Source organism: Bos javanicus, chromosome 5 (assembly GCF_032452875.1).
Source record: "Bos javanicus breed banteng chromosome 5, ARS-OSU_banteng_1.0, whole genome shotgun sequence".
In the NCBI taxonomy this organism is placed as follows: Eukaryota; Metazoa; Chordata; class Mammalia; order Artiodactyla; family Bovidae; genus Bos; species Bos javanicus.
The window spans coordinates 78,082,789-78,104,579 of record NC_083872.1 but is presented as its reverse complement, the minus strand read 5'-3'; the positions used below and the strand labels follow the sequence as shown (position 1 = coordinate 78,104,579).

The 21,791-nt window shown below is 37.0% G+C and overlaps 1 protein-coding gene across 5 annotated transcripts in view; it reads left to right on the top strand.

Moving 5' to 3' along the window:
* BICD1 (BICD cargo adaptor 1) overlaps positions 1-21,791 on the top strand; it is a 252,610-nt gene that overhangs the window by 198,142 nt on the left and 32,677 nt on the right. For 2 of the 5 annotated variants that reach the window (XM_061417442.1, XM_061417441.1), the window contains exons 5-7: positions 8,004-9,095; positions 12,864-13,015; positions 16,079-16,286. In XM_061417442.1, coding sequence (XP_061273426.1) covers positions 8,004-9,095; positions 12,864-13,015; positions 16,079-16,286 — 1,452 coding nt within the window. Of the gene's footprint in view, positions 1-8,003; positions 9,096-12,863; positions 13,016-16,078; positions 17,550-21,791 lie in introns of all 5 variants that reach the window. The other 3 variants (XR_009736573.1, XM_061417443.1, XR_009736572.1) reach the window with 3 other exon arrangements.

Genomic DNA, 21,791 nt, shown 5'->3' with positions numbered 1-21,791 from the left:
TCTGGTATTCCCATCTGTTTCAGAATTTTCCACAGTTTACTGTGATCCACACAGTCAAAGGCTTTGGCATAGTCAATAAAGCAGAGATAAATGTTTTTCTGGAACTCTCTTGCTTTTTTGAGGATCAGGTGATGAGTTTAAGACTTATTCTTCAGTCTGTTATCCTGCCAAGGTTCTTTGCATAAAGCTGATATTTAGAGGCCTTAAGACTCTGGCAATCACTTATTTTTATAGCAAACAGGGCTTATAATTTTCTGCATCTACAGAAATGATGACTGAAAATGTAGTTAGCAGAAAGAAATGAGACTAGAGAACCAATGAAATTAATATCATAGACTCATTTTTAATACTATATCAAAAGTTAGCATATCTTTTTACTTTTAACTTTACCTGCCCAGTGCTCTTAGCTGCTGCTAAGTTACTTCAGTCATGGCCGACTCTGTGTGACCCCATAGACGGCAACCCACCAGGCTCCCCTATCCCTGGGATTCTCCAGGCGAGAACACTGGAGTGGGTTTCCATTTCCTTCTCCAGTGCATGAAAGTGAAAGTGAAAAGTTAAAGTGAAGTTGCTCAGTCGTGACTGACCCTCAGCAACCCCATGGACTGCAGCCTTCCAGGTTCTGTCCATGGAATTTTCCAGGCAAGAGTACTGGAGTGGGTGCCATTGCCTCTCCAGTGCTTTTAGCTGCTGAAAGATAATTAGTGAGAATTTGTTTTCTCAGTGTTCAATTTCAATCAAGGTAAGAAAATATGGACACTGGAAGAAAATTAATTTCTTATAGTTTTAGTTGGCTGCAAAGTCCAGTTCTGTGTAGTTAATACTTTTCTATTAGTTTACACTAATATATGCAAGTGAATAGAAAACATATTTCCTTGTAAAAAAACGTTTATGTGACATGTATTTATAAGAATGTATGCCCTCAAACTGAATAGAATTAATGTAAAATTTTTCTGAAACTATCATGTTTGTTGCTTTAGGATGAAAGGTTACTGAATGGAAACTTTTGTTTCTTTTTATTTTGGTGATAGTGTGTAAAATATATGAGGAAGTAGGGGTTTTATGGGTAAAAGAGCTTGAAAGTTTTCAACCAGATCACCTATTTGGTTGAAAGCTCAGAGCTGTTCTCAGTTTTATATAATGCTAAATGTCATCTGAGCTGGGGAATACAAAAGTCCAAAAAAGAAGAGTAGTTTAATAAAAAGAATGATGGAGAACAAGTTCTCAGTAAGAGAGTGGTTCTCAGTGGGAACCACCTTGCAGCATTTGTGATGGGGTAGTTCCTCATTGTCTGAGCCTGGCTGATGATTTACAGGAGGTTTAACATCTCTGCTCCCAACCATTAAATGCTAGTTACCTCTCCTCATAGATGTACTGACCAAAAAGTCCCAGACTTTTCAAACATCCCAAGGGTCAGCCTCTAGTTGAGAGTCATTCTTAGAAGGACAGCATTTTCTCCCATAAAATTGGGACACATTTTACTTTCCTCAAAGTGTCATGAACTTATGAATTAATGTACATAGAGTGCTTAGAACAAGGCCAAATACATGATAAATGCTCAATAATTATGAACTATTATCACTATTTCAACTCCACAGTGTCTTTAATTTGTTAAGCACTCCATTTATTTAACTATTATTATTACTATTAACTGTTACTATTGGGTGATTAGCTCAAGAATTGTAATCTCACATGGGAGTAATGTCGTTGCTGGTGGGAATACAGAAAGGTGACAGCTAAAACTCAAAGCATGAGACAGTCTGAAAAGCAGTGTTCATTCAGCAAAAAGTTACAGTGAGAAAAACTTGGCTAGGTAAACTATTCTTTAATATATGAGAAAACTTTGTACCTTTGAATCTTTCATGAGTGCTTAATTGATGTGACAATTTGTTAAGCTGTAGAGGGATATGCATAGGGCCTTTTATTCCCAAAGTATGCTTCTAATTTAGTTACAAAAACTAGGCTTAACACAGGAATGAATTTGAAGCTTCTAGTCTCACACTAGGAACAGTAACTTCTAATTTTGTTGTAAGTAAAGTGAACACCTGTTTTTCTTGTAATCAGCATTTTTTGTAAGAACTTATCTCATTCGAACTGTTGAACACAAGTATAGCAGAACGTATCCTCTCGTGCATAATTTCTTTATAATCTGAACTTTTCCTTAGCTGTGTGTTTCTTTATGTTTAATTCCTGTAATTATATAAACATTACAGTAGACATTGCCTAGAAGTTATTGCATTTGGCACTGATGTGAATGAGCCTTGAAAATAAAATGGCAATTCTAATAAACAACACTTAGGCACTGTTGACTTTAAAAATATTCATAACGTACAAGTTGAGAAGTAAAGGGAAGTAAAATTTGCTCAGTCGTGCCTGACTCTTTGCGACCCTAAGGACTATACAGTCCATGGAATTCTCTAGGCCAGAATACTGGAATGGGTAGCCTTTCCCTTCTCCAGGGGATCTTCCCAATCCAGGAATCAAACCCAGGTCTCCCTCATTACAGGCAGATTCTTTACCAACTGAGCCTCTCAAAGGTCGAGAGTTAAGTTTTATACAGCGACAATTTTTAGGACTTCAAGTCTGGGAAGCATCATTAAAGGTAACCCTGAAGAACTGCTCTGAGGAGGCAAGGGAATGAGCCAAGTTATACAGAAGTTTTGCAACAAAGGGCAGATGGTCTGAAAGTCAACAGATTATTGTTGATTAAAGGAAAACCAGATATCTCAAGGAATTTAGCGCTTTTCCGTGTAAGGGAAGATGCAAGAGTCTGGGCTCACTGAAATCATTCCTTTGATATGCACCTCAGCTGTCTGGGGCCAGTATCCTCTGCTTTCACATCCTGACTTTTCTCGGGGTTCACTGTTGGAAGTGGCTGCAGTCTGATGGCTGCTAGATAGCAGGTATTCTTTCCTTCCTGAGTTCCCTCAGGGCTCACCAGTTCGTCTGCAGTTGTGTGTACAATCGCTGATGGCTGTGACATCTTTTGTTTCCTGATACGGCAGGAAATATTCCATTTCTCAGCCCCTTGTAACACATTCTGTGTCAGCATCATTGTTTTGGACCTTCAGAGGAGGCAATAAAATTCACTTTCATTATGGCCATCTGAAACACTTGGGGCCAGATGTGTTTTGAAATTAAATATTCTGACTATAGAAAGTATAGGGATGGAAAAAATTTCCCCTCTTCCCTTCTAGGTTCTTTGGCTGGTCTAATAATTAAAGTGAAGACAGATTCACAAGTGAAAAACAAATTTAATTTCATTTGTAGAAGGGCAGAGAGAGGGATGTGACACCCTCTACCAGGGAATATGCAGCTTTTAAGATTTTCTTTCTTAGGGTTAAAGAAACCCTCTGAAAACAGCAGGCCTGAGTCAAAGCCTATCATCTTTTTCTTAACTTATACGATTCCATCTGTGCGTATAAATTGTTTTCCCATCTAAGAGTATTTACTCAACTTCTTTCTGAAAAGAAAAAAAAAAACAAAAACCTCTGTTTCAGCCGTGGGTATCAGGAATGTTGGGTGAATTGCTTCACTTCTCTGAGGTGCATTTACAAAGGGGAAGGTAATAAATTAGCCCCCATCACTAGTCTCTATGATACCTTGCTTGGAAATGGTGAGGGAGGAGGCGGGTAGGGGAGATCCCCTTTATATTTATAATTACCATTTCTCAGCAGATGGAGATGGCAGTATTATATCTTGAGGAAGTGGACCTTTTTTTTTTTCAGGGTATCATACTGCCATCTGCTGGGAAATGGTAATAATAAATACAAAAACCTATACTAACTACAATTTAAATAGTGACTCCCAGAGTTGGATCACTGTCAAAACTCAGTTATTTCAAATAGAGTACAATAATAATTCCCAGTGACAAGTAGCTTAATTCATTTTATTAGAATGAAAATAAGTAGATCCTGCCCGGGAACACTAAATAATATAATCTATTAAAGGAGTCTCTATGCTTGTGCTAAAATTTGTACCTTTGATAAATAATCTCTGTTCACTGTGAACTTCTGTTCATGCAGCCTGGAGTGCTGTGTCCATGGGGTCGCAAAGAGTAGGACACGACTGAGCAACTGAACTGAACTGAACTCAACTTCATATCACACAGAGTCAGACTAAACAGGAGAAACTCTCTGGATTGTTTTCTTTAATATCATTCTAGCTATGTAATTTCATGTGTGATGTGAGAAAACAGTAATATTTCTGTAAAACTGAAATTAATAAGTTTTGTTGTTTCCTTATGGATGTGGAAGAAATGGCGATTCATATTGTGTTCAGATACAGTTTGTTAAAGGCAATTTTAATTTTTCCTATAGTGATAGAAATGTTATGTATGTCTCCAAAGAGTTCAAAGCAATTTATGTATGTTTGCTTTATTGGTGGGTGTTTATAACAACTAAGAGGTATATGGTGTTATCCCCATTTTACAGACAGGGAAACTGAGGCACAAATATGTTATGTCATTTGTTCAAAGTCAAAAGCCTTGGAAGTGGAGTTGCTACACAGAAAGAAAGTCAAACCAATCAATTATCTGTGTTTAACAAAGACTCACAGAATATTTATGAGATGAAATTAATTAAGACAAGATTGGTCAGTTCCTGGTTTTTAAAACATAATGTGACAAATACAGTTTCTGAGGACAAAGTTGACAGCTTAAGTTGTCAAAGTATTATAAACTTTACAGTTAAAGATTACCTTTAATAAGCTTTAGGCAAACATATTTCTCAGAAGTCTTACTTTTTTTTTAAATCATCCACCAGTAAACATTTACTTTTTTTTTAAACCATCCACCAGTAAACATAATAAAAGCATCCATGATTGAACAACAAGGGATGAGTCTATACAGTTTTTTTTAAGAACTGCTTTATGGTGATTATTCACACAATCCACCCATTTAAAGAGTGTAATTCAGTGTTTTTTAGTAAATTACACAGTTATGTAGTCATCACCACAGTCAATTCATTACACCAAAAAAAACACCCCACTTGGTCATGTTTTTTAGCTGGATTCAGTTTGCAAGTATTTTGTTCAAGATTTTTGTGTCTGTATTCATAAGAGACACTGGCCTGGGGTTTTCTTTTCTTTGTCTGGTTTTGGTATCAGAGTAATATTGGCTCTTAGAATGACTTGAAAAAGTCCCTCCCCTCCCCCTGCGCCTTTTTTTTTTTTTTTTTTTTTTGAGTCTTTGTCCAGTTTGCTGCTGCTAAGTTGCTTCAGTCATGTCCGATTCTGTGCGACCCCATAGATGGCAGCCCACCAGGCTCTCCCGTCCCTGGGATTCTCCAGGCAAGAATACTGGAGTGGGTTGCCATTTCCTTCTCCAATGCATGAAAGTGAAAAGTGAAAGTGATGTCGCTCAGTTGTGTCCGACTCTTTGTGACCCTATCGACCATAGCCCGCCAGGCTCCTCAGGAATGGGATTCTCCGGGCAAGAATACTGGAATGGGTTGCTATGACCTCCTCCAGGGGATCATCCCAATCCAGGGATTGAACCCGTCTCTTATGTCTCCTGCATTGACAGGCAGGTTCTTTACCACACCTGGGAAGCCCTTACTATGTATCCCATTACAAAAATCACACCAGTCATTCAGGTGTCAAATTGAGAGTCAGATGACCAGGATAAAGACTTTATGGAAATTAATAACTCATAGAACAGCTTTTATTTCTTTTCCTGTCAAAGTCCTAATATTAACAAGCAAATCCCGGTATCTTTTCTTTTGTTCCTTCACAAAAGAATTTATCAGTACTCAATACATGTTAACGTGTTTATTTAAAAGTAAACACTCAGTGAAATTAAACATAATTTCTATGGGATGGGACTTCCCTGGTGGTCCAGTGGTTAAGGTTCTGTGCTTCCACTGAGGGTACACAGGTTCAATCCCTAGTCAGGGAACTAAGGTCCTGCATGCCGTGTGGCCAAAAAATTACTCACTCAGGTTTTCTGGCAAAACAACCAGCCCTACTACACGAAATAAAATCTTCAGTTTCAGATAGAAGATAGAGATTGTAGGAAGAGAAATAAAGCAAATGTTCTTAGTCATTGTAGATTATATATTATTTATATATAATTATAGAAGACTATAATATTTAACTCAGCTAGTCTCTCTTGAATAAGTTCTTCACAAATGGAGATTAAAATATACAATTAAAATGAATAGTAATTTTAAACTTTAAAGTGCCTTGCATTTAATAATTCAAAGCACAATGTATTTTAAATAGTTTAAACTCTGCTCTCTGAAATTCAAATACAGTTTAGTACTTCAAGCCTCAATAGTACTTCAAGCCTCAATAGCTGAGTGAAAAATGTAATGCCAGAGTTATACAAAATTATCCACAATTTAGTTATCTTTTTTTTGGAGGAGGGCAGAGCAGCCTTAATTGTCCAGAAAAAATACACACACACACACACACACACACACACACATATACGTGTGTGTGTGTATAAAATTTGGATATCATTCCCTATTCAAAAGATTCCACCAGAAATATATTAAGTGTAGAAATTAGTACTGTATGTGGAGCATATATATATGACAGAGACAGTATTCTATTTGATGTTTTCTGGAGGTGCTATTATGAAGAAACTGATAGATTTATAATTGAGACTTAGAAAATATTTACATTAAATGAGAATTAGCAAAGTCCAGGGTTGGAAACTCTGCTAAAGGCATTATCTCAATCATCATAATACTGCTGCCTCTAAAACAAACCTGAGACATATTCAGTACATTTTGTTTTGATCCAGTTTTTAGTTTATCCAAAAGCTTTTTTTTTTAAAGTTTATTTTATTTTTTAACTTTACAATATTGTATTGGTTTTGCCATACGTCAACATGAATCTGCCACACGTGTTCCCCATCCTGAACCTTCCTCCCTCCTCCCTCCCTGTACCATCCCTCTGGGTCGTCCCAGTGCACCAGCCCCAATAAAAAGCTTTCTGAACTCAGCTTTTCGTATTGTATTCTTGTATACTAATCAAATAATGACTTAGACTGTTCAGGAAAAATTCACTTAGTTTTCAAGAGAAAGAGAGGGAAAAAAAAAACTCCTGAAACAATCCATTTCATTGAGATTGTGTACATTACCTACATAGACTATTTAGGAGATTTTCTGTCTCTTTTATCATCAAAAATTCAAATGTCTTGACTTTTCATCAACTACCATATGGATTTTCACTTGAAATTATTGCTTAGTAGTCTGACTAAATCAGTTCATCTTCAGCTATATACAAATACAATCTGTTGTATCTAATGAAACCCAGCTAAGAGGATTTATATTCAAATATATCCTAACTCTGAGATGAGTTATTTTTGCATATACAAATACAAATTTGTAAAATAAATGTGTTTGTCATGTAGAACCATATAAGTATGGGAACTGGACCACAGTTACCCAAATGTTAACAAGCTCTAACGTTATAATTGTTGTTGTGGTTTTTTAGTCACCAAGTGGTGTCCAATTCTTTGTGATGCCATGGACTATAGCCCACCAGGCTCCTCTGTCCATGGGATTTCCCAGACAAGAATACTGGAATGGGTTGCCATTTCCTTCTCCAGGGGATCTTCCTGACCCAGGAATAGAACCCGTATCTCCTGCACTGGCAGGTGGATTCTTTACCACTGAGTCGTCAGGGAAGCCCAGCATTATAATACCTTTTAAGTTCACTGTCTTACTGAATCACCCAAATGTCCCTAGGAGACAAGGATTGTTATGCTCATTTTATAGATTATCAAACTGAAGCTTATCCAGATTTACTTGTGTATAAGGCATAAGAATTTGGATAGGTAAATATACAGAGCATAATTCTTTTGGAATGATGTACCTTTTGATTGATTGACCTACCAGAACTGAAATAAAAAAACACACTCCAATTCAATTTGTAGTAACAGGAGTATCGTCTCTTCTGCATTTTTAAATGTATATGTGTCCAAATGTGAATGGGTCAAGTTCATCACTGGCATTGACTTGAAGTCACTCAAAGACTTTCTTTTACCATTGCAGGTAGAACGGGAAAAGGCCATTCTTCTGGCCAATCTCCAGGAGTCACAGACACAGCTGGAACACACCAAGGGGGCACTGACGGAACAGCACGAACGGGTGCACCGGCTCACGGAGCATGTTAATGCCATGAGGGGCCTACAGAGCAGCAAGGAGCTCAAGGAGCTAGATGGGGAAAAGGGCCGGGACTCAGGGGAGGAGGCCCATGACTATGAGGTGGACATCAATGGCTTAGAGATCCTTGAATGCAAATACAGGGTGGCAGTAACTGAGGTGATCGATTTGAAAGCTGAAATTAAGGCCTTAAAGGAGAAATATAATAAATCTATAGAAAACTATACTGAAGAGAAGGCCAAGTATGAGAGTAAGATCCAAATGTATGATGAGCAGGTTACAAGCCTTGAGAAGACCACCAAGGAGAGTGGAGAGAAGATGGCCCACATGGAGAATGAGTTGCAAAAGATGACCAGCATAGCCAATGAAAATCACAATACCCTTAATACAGCCCAGGATGAATTGGTGACATTTAGTGAGGAGCTTGCTCAGCTTTACCATCATGTATGTCTGTGTAATAATGAAACCCCTAACAGGGTCATGTTGGACTACTACAGGCAAAGTAGAGTTACCCGTAGTGGCAGCCTGAAAGGCCCCGATGATCCCAGGGGACTTTTGTCTCCACGGTTGGTCAGGCGGGGTGTGTCATCCCCGGTAGAAACAAGGACCTCACCTGAACCAGTTTCAAAAGAAAACACAGAGGCCAGCAAAGAACCAAGTCCAACTAAGACCCCCACCATCTCTCCTGTTATTACTGCCCCACCATCTTCTCCAGTATTAGATACAAGTGACATTCGCAAAGAGCCAATGAATATCTACAACCTTAATGCCATAATCCGGGACCAAATCAAACATCTGCAGAAAGCTGTGGACCGGTCCTTGCAACTGTCTCGTCAAAGAGCTGCAGCACGGGAGCTGGCCCCCATGATCGATAAAGACAAGGAAGCCCTAATGGAAGAGATCCTCAAGCTCAAGTCCCTGCTGAGCACCAAACGGGAGCAGATCGCCACACTGAGAGCGGTGCTGAAAGCCAACAAACAGGTGATCTCATTCTACTGATGAGCTATGCTAGCCAACACTTTAGTTTATGCCTGAATGTTTTTAGTGTCCACTACCATCAGGATGGGAGAAGGAAATGGCAACCCACTCCTGTATTCTTGCCTGGGGAATTCCATGGACAGAAGAGCCTGGAGGGCTACAGTCCATGGGGTCACAAAGAGTCAGACATGACTAAGTGACTAACACTACTATTACCACCATCAGGATGAGAGTTCAGATTCCTGGTCAGCAGAGAAATAAAATGAACTGTGATCAGAGCCAGATCAGAACCTAATAGTTTCCTTGAAGTGCGTGAATGGATGAGACAGGAGAGTAGCTATGCCTTACTAAGGTAGAAGTGAGGAATTTAAAGCAGAAACAGAGAAAATCCAGTTGCATATGTAGAAAGGCAGTCCCGGCAGTACTTACCTGGAGCCCAGCAATCATTGAGTGTAGAAAAGGGAGATGGAGGGATGCAGAATAGGCTGGCAAGGCTCTCTGGTAGGCAGCTGGAGCAGAGAGAGGCAGAGAGAGAAAATAAATTATGCACTAACTCTGTCAGTGACCACTTATCTGAAATTTAGGTCCACTTGGGATGTTAATTCACCTGAGTCACAGCTTAAACAGTAGAAAAAATTTCCTAACCATAGATCTTGTCCTTAGGGCATAAGCAGGAATGCTACCACATGATTCTACCAACTCCTAGATCTCTTTGATGTCTGTCTGTATTTGTGTTTTACCCTCAAACTTTACCTGAGTGACAGTGCTGTGAAATACAGGTGGGAAGATATTTTTAACCTCTGTCTAGTTTCTCTGGAAAGTGAGACTTGACAAACACCTTTGAAAAGGGTGGTGAATAAAGAATATCAATAAAGAGAAGCAACAAAGCATCAAATAACTTCTTGCAAATGTAAGCAATACTAGTGTTGGAAAGTGAAAGTTAATTTCAGATTCAGACGTCCTTTTCCGTTTGCATTTAAATGGGTATCTACAGTCAAGCTTTCTACCCTCTTTATCTTCAGTTACCATAAACCTGTTGTTATAATTTGGAGGTCTATAATACAGGTGTTGAAATGTTTAACTGACATAGATGTATAGGTAAGCATGGTTGATCAACCAAGAGAATTTGTCAATAAGCATTCACTAATTGCATATTTTATGGCAGTTAGTAAGTAGGGATGCAAAAATAAGTGACTAGTAATCTAGTAGAATTTCAATATATGCCTGTAACTGTTTACAAGATAGGATCAATCATCAAGCACTTTAGAGTGGTGTAAACAGTGCTGTAGGAATTAAGAGCAGTACAAAGCATTTCTGGGTGAATTTTAATTTTCACAGTGGTTTGTGGTACTATTTGCATTACATTAGTGTCACATCCCATATGGCCTCAGTAAATTAAATGTAAACACATTTCTAGCCATGCCTTTAGTTTACATTTTAATGATGTTAGGGCTATTGCTGTGATGCTGTGTGCCATGAATGGCTCAGGTATCTACAGAGGACATCCAGTATATTTATACATTGTGGAATGTTTATCATTAAGGCTAAGCTAAGAATTCTGTCATAGAGGAAAAAAAGAGAATCCTGTTTTTATTAAAATAAGTGTTCTGCATTCTTTATAACTCTTTTCATATATCTTAAGGTTTTTAATAAGCATAGTGTCTTCTGATGAAATAAGTAAATGTTTAGAAAGGACCCTCTTTATACTACTAGGCTATGATGAATGCCAAAGATTCAAAGAAGGCCAGTACATGGTCCCTGACTTCCAGAAAAGGATTCACAGACTTATGGGGATGTCAGAGTAGAACAGATAATTACAATTTGATATTAGATATACTGTAATCCAATTTATGGGAACATTGCAAAGAAAGTAACTAATGAATCTAGATCTCTGTGGCTAGAAACAAGATTTTTTTATTTAAAAAATAAACTTCAGGAGAATGTGGTAAATGCAGATGTCAGCAAGTCTGCTAATGGGTCTTAGACCTCCTTAATTCCGAAAAAGCTTTATGCAGTCTTGTGGACAAAAATCTACAAACGATGCTGAGTCCTTTGGGGGCATTTTTCACAAATAATAAATGACTTTGTACTTCTATTTCAGATCTTGCTCTACTATCACTTTCTTCTCTTCTCCTCTTAGATAACTGACCATGTGGTTCCACATGCTTACAAACTCGTTACATTTACATTTTCACAACTTCACTCTCTGTTCTTAATGATTTTGTGTCTAAATTTTTAAAAAATTTAAACAGCTCCCATTTTCCCCAGGTTGATTTCTGCATTATGGGTAACTTTCTGAATCTATAATATTTCTAAAGATTCCACTGAGTTACAGCACTGCAGAACATATTGAAGTATTTTATTAGTAACTGCTTTTAATCTAAAGTTAAATTCAATCAAAATTATTGTTATGTTAACAATAAAAATTTTTAAAACAATTAAGTTGTGACTTTAGAATAAAAACATTAACCAACTACATTGCTATCCCAACATTGTTTTAATTTAAAAAAGAATCTATTTATCTCTATAGATGGATTGGCACTTTGTATAAGAAAGTTGAAGCTGAAGCTCTCCACTTGAAGCACGAAAAGAAATGCTAAGGAACCATGGTAGTCTTTCTGGGAAATCCTGTTACTAGTGGGTTTTTTCATTAGTAATGGGCTTTTTTCATTAGCATTGAATATTTTACACACTCTGAAAAGCTGTAGTTAGTAGTTTGTAAAAATGGTTTGTTTCTAGTTTGGCTTCAGTATGAATACCATGGAAGCTATACTTCAAACAGGCAGTCCCTAAATGTACATTGATTTTATACATTGATTTAGCCAGCATTTTTTGTTTGGTTTTTATTTCGTACTCTGTGTCAGGCTAGTTCTCACTTAGAAACCCTCTTAATTCCAAGAACTTTAAACATGCCCAAATTCAAACAAATATTTTAATTCATTCAATATTGTGGTGCTTGCTTGGGTAGCACATCCAATTTTACATATATATATATATATATATATATATAGCTGGAGTAGGAAATGGCAACCCACTCTTGCCTAGAGAATTCCATAGACAGAGGAGCCTGGAGGGCTACAGCCCATGAGATCACAAAGAGCTGGACATGACGGAGAAACTGAGCATGCACATGCATATATATATATATATATCTGCTTTTATGAAGATTGTGAAAAAGAATTTGACTGTAATTTATTAAAGAAATTATATACTAAGACGTAGGAAAGAATTGATTCTTTGTTAATTCTTTTCCTTAAATATATAATACAGATTTATAGTTTGTCATACTCATGTTATAAATCGCAATGACTTGTGCCTTTTATTCTATTATGTTTCAGATCCACTGCGCAGAGATGACACAAGTATATTTGAGTTCTATTGTATTTCCTTTGGAAGCTGTGCTTCTTCCCTAACTTGATAAAATCCTTCTTATATAAAGTTTCATTTTGATTCCTTCATATCTGAAAATCCCATATTCTCAATAATCTGCATTAAATATTTACTACACTATTATATATCTTTCCCTTAGTCACTGATAATGACTCTGGTTCACAGCTGGCTTCTAGGGCAATTTATCCATATTATAGATTGATATTTATGTTTTGACATAAAAAATTGCCCTATGTCCAAAATATACATATATGTTTATATGAAATTCAACCTAGACAATTTTACTTTTTATTTATGAAAGAAATAGACCCAGCATGAAGAAATGTGTATGATAGATTTTCCTGATAGAAAATTGTAAGCCCTGTCATTTTTCTGCTTTAGACAGCTGAGGTGGCATTAGCTAATCTCAAGAACAAATATGAAAATGAAAAGGCGATGGTGACTGAAACTATGACAAAACTTAGAAATGAACTGAAGGCTTTGAAAGAAGATGCAGCAACTTTCTCATCCCTGAGAGCAATGTTTGCAACAAGGTAACAGTTTTCTCTTGCAAGGTTAGGTGTGGTACATGGGGATAAGGTGTGGTACATGGCTTCCCTGGTGGCTCAAATGGTAGTGTCTGCCTGCGATGTGGAAGACCCGGGTTCAATCCCTGGGTCAGGGAGATCCTCTGGAGAAGGAAATGGCAACCTGCTCCAGTACCCTTGCCTGGAAAACCCCATGGACAGAGGAGCCTTGTATGCTACAGTCTGTGGGGTCATAAAGAGTCGGACACAACTGACCAACTTCACTTTCCTTCATGGGGATAAGACTTTAAAATGTACGTGTTCATCTTCCTGCATCATGAGTGTTATTTAGTGTGTCATCTAAAAGGGCAAAGTGCAAAGAAAATACACGAGATTCCACTCTAACAAATCTAAAATAAAACCTTTTGTGCTGTTTTCCAGAGCCCTCTACTGGACACCCTGGATCAAGCAATTCTTTTACATGAAAGTGTTTTTATTTTATTTTATTATGTTTTGGCCATGCCATGCAGCTTGCAAGACCTTAGTTCCCCAGCCCAGGGTCGAACCCGGGCCCCCATTAGTGGAAGCACAGAGTCTTAACCACTGGCCCTCCAGGGAATTCCCTATACAAATGTTTTTAAGTTAATACAATAGATATTTTTTCTAGAGCCTTCTGTACCCAAAAGAATTAGACCAAGGAAAACAAAACCTCCAATAAGGGGGAAAAACCCACTTCCTGAAATAGCTAAATATTACATTATCACCATTGACATTTATTTTTGTGTACATAAAGTGTTTATCATTAGCAAGTATTTGTATGAAAAGATATCTTCATAATGAAGATTAATATTTATCATATCAGCTAATCACTTAGACTTAATATGTTGTTCTTGTTTAGTTGCTAAGTTGTGTCTAACTCTTTTGCAACCCCATGGACTGTAGCCTGTCAGACTCCTCTGTCTGTGGGATTTTCCAGGCAAGAATACTGGAGTGGGTTGCCATTTCCTTCTCCAAGGAATCTTCCCATCTGAGGGACTGAATCCATGTCTCTGTATTAGCAGGCAGATTCTTTACCACTGAGCCACCAGGGAAGCCTAGACTTAATATACTGTAAATTAAATTATGATTTCTAAGATGTTATATATCACCAAATTTTTCACACTACCCAACTAATTATTTAGGCAAATGTTAGTTACTACCTCCCCCAACCAGTTTTGTTATGAAGCACCTCTGTATTTTATTTTTAGACTTGAAATGATTGTTCAAAAAGTATTGATTCAAAAAAAAAAAAGTATTGATTCGATGGTTTCAAAATCTTGAGATGTTCAGTACAGTGATGCAATTCCCTTTTTGCTGTCACAATTCAGTGCCAAAACAAAAATAATTCTATATTTTATATAATGCAAATGGTGTAAAATTCACAAAGCATAACTATGGTTATGCTTTATTTTCATATTCAATAAATTACTTGCATATAGCTAATATAAATGTAAAAATAAATCCTGGGCCCTGGAATCTGTCCAGCTTCCTTTTTGTGTCAGGAGAGAAAAGGCTCAAGCTCATACTTTTTGATCGACTCTTGGAAATGACAATGAGGTGACTAAGTGCCTAAGAGACCACAGGGTATAGGAGAACTGAAGGGAACTGACTTCTTGGTCTGAGCACAGAAGAGTTTGCATACCTCTGGCCTCTATGGGGAGGTAGGGACAGGAGAATGGGTTTCATGCATAATGCCTCCCTCTTTGAAAAGGAAATCAAAAAAATTTTAAAGGGACATTTAATGTCTCGATCTCCTTATATAAGAATTATTACCCCAAAATAATGTATTCTCACAGAAACTTGTTTTTTCAGGTTATTAACTTCCTACTCCATTGTATTTTTTTAAATATTGTTATCTAACCAAGTAAAATAAATCCAGGGTCCCAAAAGCCACATGTTATTTTACTAAGCCCTGATTTTTCTTATAATATTCCTACTGTGCTTCTTGACATTCAGTGTTAAAAAATAATGAGACCCACCTGGAGCTCAAATTCTTTCACTACAAAGTCTATTTTTTTTTAATGCCATAAGTCTTGTGTTAATTTCAAAGTTTATACATTTGGTAACTCCGGAAAGTCATTAACTATCTTCTGATTTGTGAAGAGTGTTTTTAGTGGGTAAAAAAACTCAGAAAAAGCTCTGAATAATTGTGTGAATAATTCTTCATTCCAAATGAACATGTGCTCACTCAGGTGTCACTTTGGTGGAAAAAAGACCACTGAGCTTATCCTCCTGGTGCAGCAGTATCAAACCTGAACAAAGTCAACTATATATCTGTATCAAACCCTCTGCAAATCTTGGTCTTCTCTGATACTTATTGCTTTATCATTTGGTTGGGAAATCATTGAAAATACTCAGGTTTCTAGTTCAAGCAAATGTGCCATGTTGAAGTCAGTAGCAACTATAATCTGAACTCAAAAATATAAATAAACTACATGTTTTCTTTACAAATATTGTTATTCTTTTGTATGCTAAAGGCATAGACTATAAAGTTGTTATAACACATCTATGATGCTATGTACATTACCTGATACTTCACTGTTGGTTTTTTTTGCATCATGGAGCAGCCCTTACAATAATTCTGTCTCTGGAGTTTAAGATACTGCCTATTAAGAGTGTCCCTGGTGGGCTGCCATCTATGGGGTCACACAGAGTCGGACATGACTGACACAACTTAGCAGCAGCAGCAGCAGCAGGACTTCCCTGGCCAGCCCAGTGGTTAACATTCTGTGCTTCCACTGCAGGTGGTACGGGTTCAATCCCTGGTTCCCTGGTCAGGGACCTAAGATCCTGCATGCTTCACAGCAAGGCCAAAACAAAACAAAAAGAATGCCCCCATATGTACTTCATTGTATAGATGAACTGTCAGTTATTGAACCTGCTCTGTTTCCAACTTTCTACTCTAATAGATTACTTGTATCCCATTACTTCCATTATAATGGAATTACATCCATTACTTCCAAATCCTAGTAACATTCATTACTTTCAACTGAACCCCAAATTTAATTGCACAAAGATTTTCCCCTGACCACTTTTCTGTTGTGGTTCTAGATGTGATGAATATGTCACACAGTTGGATGAGATGCAGAGACAGTTAGCAGCTGCAGAGGATGAAAAGAAGACTCTAAACACTTTGTTACAAATGGCTATCCAGCAAAAACTCGCCCTGACCCAGCGGCTGGAGGACTTAGAGTTTGACCATGAGCAGTCCCGTCGCAGCAAAGGCAAACTTGGAAAGAGCAAGATCGGCAGCCCTAAAGTAAGTGGGGAGGCATCAGTCACCGTGCCCACCATAGACACTTACCTCCTGCATAGTCAGGGCCCACAGACACCCAACATTCGGGTCAGCAGTGGCACTCAGAGGAAAAGGTATGCATGCAGCGATCTTCATAGTATGGTGCAGTGGCCAGATTTTAGTTAACTGCAAAAATTAATGTTCTCTCATTGTGGAGGATGGAGGAAGGGAAGGAAGAGAAACAGTGGGAGTGGGTGTATAAATGGGCCTTGCCATTGTTGGTTTTTCCAAATTAAAACCTTTTGATCATTGTGTTTATTTGTTTCTGTCCCCCACACCCCATCTCTTGGTTAACCATAATATACTTTTCAAGTGTCTGTTAACATTTTTGCTGTTCCTTGTATGCGTAAATATGCCTCTCCCTTACCTCCAACCTAAAAATTGGTAGATGAAAAGTGGATATTAAGAATGAAACTATGTTTTACATGGGTGATAATTTGAATGGTAATGGTGCTATTTACCAGCTTCTCTCTAATGAGGCAAGAATATGAATGTGTTCTCTTAGGGGAACTTTTGTTCATATGCCAAAAACTGATCACCGACTGAAAGGAAATGTCTCTATTTCAGTCAAATAGAATGGAATCTGTATAGTGTTTTTCTTAAAAGTAGGTTTTTTGTGCTTTTTCTTTTAGTATGTAAATATTGTTTAAAAAAATCACTCATAAGGTTATTAATGGCTTGATTTTATGACCTTTCTCTAGAGTCCTGGATATTGAATTACTTACCCTGTATTTTTCAGTTAATAGTGAAATTTTATTTTAGGAGCTTTCAATTAAGAATCAAACAATATAAATATTTTCTGTTTGTGGTTCAAACTGACTAACTATAATAAATCTCTTTTCCAGTATCCAGTACAATTTCCAAATAGGGTTGTATCCTGGTATGGAAACTAAACATTTAGTGAAAATCTTGATTTACTTGTTAAAAAAATTAAATGCCAATATAAATAATGTTGTCACTGGTGAGGCTTTGAAAGGTAATTAAAGTAAAACTTTTTTGTTTCCTATATGTATTTTCTTGGATCTCCTGCAAGACAATTTTCACCTTCCCTTTGTGATCAGAGCCGTCCCAGGACTTCAGGGGCTTCCTACCTACAGAATTTATTAAGAGTTCCCCCTGATCCCACCTCCACAGAGTCATTTCTTCTGAAGGGCCCCCCTTCCATGAGTGAATTCATCCAAGGGCACCGGCTCAGCAAGGAAAAAAGGTTAACCGTGGCTCCACCAGGTAAACATTTTTTCCTTGGGTGCATGTGATGCAAATGATGAGTTGAATAGACCAACTCTCCCCTTCCTTCCAGCTACTCACACCCACCCATCCACAGAGTCTAACTTTGATGATGATAAATTCCTACTGTTAAAGTAAAACACCTTTATACTTTGCTTCCGGTTTCCTTCTTTACTCAGCCAGACAGTCATTTCTTAGGCGTCTCCAGGGACTTCCCTGTTTAGCAGCCAAGGATGAAAAATGAGAGTTGGAAGGAATGGGATAGGTGAAGGGAAACTAGCAGCAGGCACAAGGCAAGACACACAGTCCTATTTGCAGTTTGGTAGCTCCTAGCAATTCTGTCTTGGTCAAATTTTGTCATTTTCTTCTGATCATTTTTAACATAATTTCAGTCAAGGGAGCCATCTTTATAAAAAGCTCTTTGGGCTGATCTCCTTTTGCAGTGACTCAGAATGTCTTCTCAATTATAGAAAATATAAAAGTAAAATCCTCTGAGGTTTTGCTCCTCAGGAACATTTAGGTCTTAATATAATGTTCTTATAGTTTGTAAGCCCTTATTGATTTGTGCTTATCAGCATGCTCACAACTTACTTTAGCTTCACTGTTTTGCATTTTTCTAATATTTTTTGTTTTTTCTCTGAAGGGCCTCATTTGAAAATATGACTTCTGGCAGATAAACATTCTTTTGGGAAATCCCTGCATATTAACTATAGGCCAAAGGTGATGCACTTGAATTCTGTGAAACAAAATAAGCCCAAAGGCAGCTGTTATTAGCCTATCTAAGAAATGAAAAATTAAAAACTAATTCTAGTTAGTTGTCAACAGTTAGAAATTCAAGAGATTTCACCGGGACAGCTGTATTTCTGGCCTCCCTTGAATGATCCTGGCAGCCTTAAGTCTGCATTCATGCATGTCAGCAACCTGCTGAAGCTATGTAGTGGCTGCTGCTTTTACACAGGGCAAACTGCAGTTTACCACAGGTCCCCTCACTGCCAATTACATATACCCAGCCTGCTGCACTTGTTTCTGTTGTCATCTGGCCCCTAATGTAACCTTTGAGTTTGTCACCTTTGCCACAAAAAAAAAAAAAAAAATTTTTTTAATTACTTCAATTTTACCTTAATTCCTTTTTGGAAACCTCAGCCTTTGGACCTCTAATACTGTACTTCCCTTATCTGATTCATGAATCAGCCTGCTGATTGGGATTAAAATATATGGTGTGAAAATTTATAGCACAAGTTAAACATTCTAAGAATCTTTGAGGACATAGGTAGTGTGATAAGGAGTTGGAGGAGACTAACAGCCAAAATGTTCACCTAAAATAAAAAGCCAGACTTTCCTGGAGGTTCCTCCTTTCGTGACTCTTTTGCTCTTGTTTTAGACCCCTTTGGAAGCTACCTTGAAGTATCTGTGAGTCCCAAAGTGGTCCTGATTCATCAGAACACCTAAGTTAAATAAAATCCAAAGATCTTATTGTGTTCCAACTGGACCTAGTAGCATTATCTCCTAGAACTTAGAAAAGAAATTCTGTGATTAATAAGTAAATCTATTGTATTTTAATTTTTAAAGTGACATATCAATAATACTAAAATTAATAATAAATAGTAATAACAGCTATTTTCATTTTGTATATGACTACTTGATCCTTATTTACATTAATATCTATTTTATATCATAGTCATTACATTGCAGAAACCACTAACAGATATCATAAATTGTTCTGTTACTATCTAGTCTTATTTTTATTTTTAAAGGTTGTATCATAAATTTTGCTTCAGATATTATCATTTCATTAATCACCACTTCCTCTCTTGTTAACCACTGAGATGGTTTTCCATTATTTGTTATAAGATGCTGTTAGAAATATCATGCATTCAACTTCTCATCTATTCCATTCTTTTCTCAAGAGTGAGATCACTGGGTTAAAAATGAACATCTTTATGTTTTTTGCTCTATTTTGATGTTCTGATGTGATGTCCAAAAGGGTATATCAATGTACTGAAAGTCTTACATTTCCCCCATTTTCACACATTCTGAATCTTTCTGCTACTGCTAGTCAGAATACATGAATGAGAATACTATTACGTGGCCTGAAATTCTTTAGTTTTGAATAATGAGAAAATGCCATAGACCTTAGAAATGATTGCTATATACAAGATGAGATATAAATAATGTGGAATTCAGAATTATCACTAGGCCAGAAAAGCATTTTAATTACAACTTAGCACATTGATAAAACTTATATTTTAACCATTTATTTGAAGTTAAAGTAATAAAAGTATGAAGGAAGTAAATCTGTTATTATAGCCTGAAGATTTTTCAATCTTATAAGATGTATCATGGAACCAACCAGATTAGTCCTTAATAAATTCTTAGATCAACCCAGCAACATTTTCTAAAAGGTTCTGTTTAAATAAATAGAAACTGATTAGCCATGTACACCAAACTCTACCTTCTAAAAATATTTGCATTATTGACAATATATATTTTTGCTAGACTAAACTATATTGGATAAGGCATATTAAACATTATTTACAATGTCTTCACTATATAAAATGTTTCATTAAGCTGAGGGAGGGGAAGTGTGCCATTTATATCCAATCCTATGTTCTATGCAAGAATATCTTAAACCTATGGAAAGTAATAGGTTTTATGAGTATTTTTTATTCTTGAGTTTAATATAAGTTATTGATTATTATAGATTTACTTGCTGGTAACAATCTATATTCATCATTTTAAAAGAACGATTTCCTGTTAATTTATCAGAATTTTTTGATAGGCATTGTTTTCTAAAATGTATTTTTAATGTTTTCTACAATGTATTTTTTAGTTTATTTTTTAGATGATTTTAATTATTCTAGTAAGTCTATAAACAGATTGTTTCTATTGAGAATCATTGAAGAAATTAAATCAATGTAAATGATATTAGTCTAATTTGTTTTGGATTCTTTTGGTTGAGGAATTGCAAGACATATAAATCTAATGTAAATTTTAAAATAAAACATAGAATATTATTTATCATATATAGAATATTTACAAATATATTTCATTTCTATGATATGGTTAGCAGAAAACCCCATCTTCTTCAAGGCACAATTTCTCAATTTCTGGGAAATCAGTTCTAGAATAGGGCATTAATTTTCAAAATTAGTAGACTGTTTTGTGCTAATTTATTAGTACATTGTTCTGATTGATTTCTAATATTAGTAAAACTTTGTGGAGGAAAATTCTGGCTATGGCTCAGCCTCTGCTACCTCAGCTCTAGAAATTCCAGAGTTTCTGGCCATGACTTACTGACTTTCTTTCTCCTGACTTATCCTTATCCAGCATAAAAACTTCAACATCCTCCCCTCATGTAGCTTTGAAGAACTTGAATCAAAGGGTTCCCTTCTGATATCAACAAGTTTGCAATCAGACAGCAGATAGTATATCTGCATAATATTAGTGGTTATTTTGTAGCCAACATTTCATCTCAATGCCTTCACTGCTGCTGCTGCTGCTGCTAAGTCACTTCAGTCGTGTCCGACTCTGTGCGACCCCATTGACGGCAGCCCACCAGGCTCCCCCGTCCCTGGGATTCTCCAGGCAAGAACACTGGAGTGGGTTGCCATTTCTTTCTCCAATGCATGAAAATGAAAAGTGAAAGGGAAGTTGCTCAGTTGTGTCCGACTCTTAGCGACCCCATGGACTACAGCCTACCAGGCTCCTCCATCCATGGGATTTTCCAGGCAAGAGTACTGGAGTGGGGTGCCAATGCCTTCACTACCTAGGTCTATATAATTAATAGAAACTTACAATTTAATCAATAATTAAAATCAATCTACCAGAGTATATGAAGGGAATCTATTCAGATCATAGGCCAGAGATGTTATTTCTGTGGTAAAGACCTAACTGCATCATTTGTACAAGTGAATTAGGTTCCTGGACCCAATTGCAATGTGAGCAGGGGGAGAAGGGAATGCTTCAGCACACCAAGCAGTTCTTTGATATCAGCTGGTTGCCATAGGATTCAACTCAATTCTGACACTATCTACCTGGAGATGGCATCCAATTCCACACACTGAGGACTCAATCTGACAAGATTGCCCCATACCATCATCCCCACTTCTTAAGCCAATCAAAAGCCTGGGCTATTTCTTACCTGTGTCTCCGACCCACCACTATAGATTGGGGTTCCCATGACCCCTGTTTAGACTCCAGATGCCAGTCCAAAGTCCAGGTTGTTTGCTTAGTTCTGAAGTC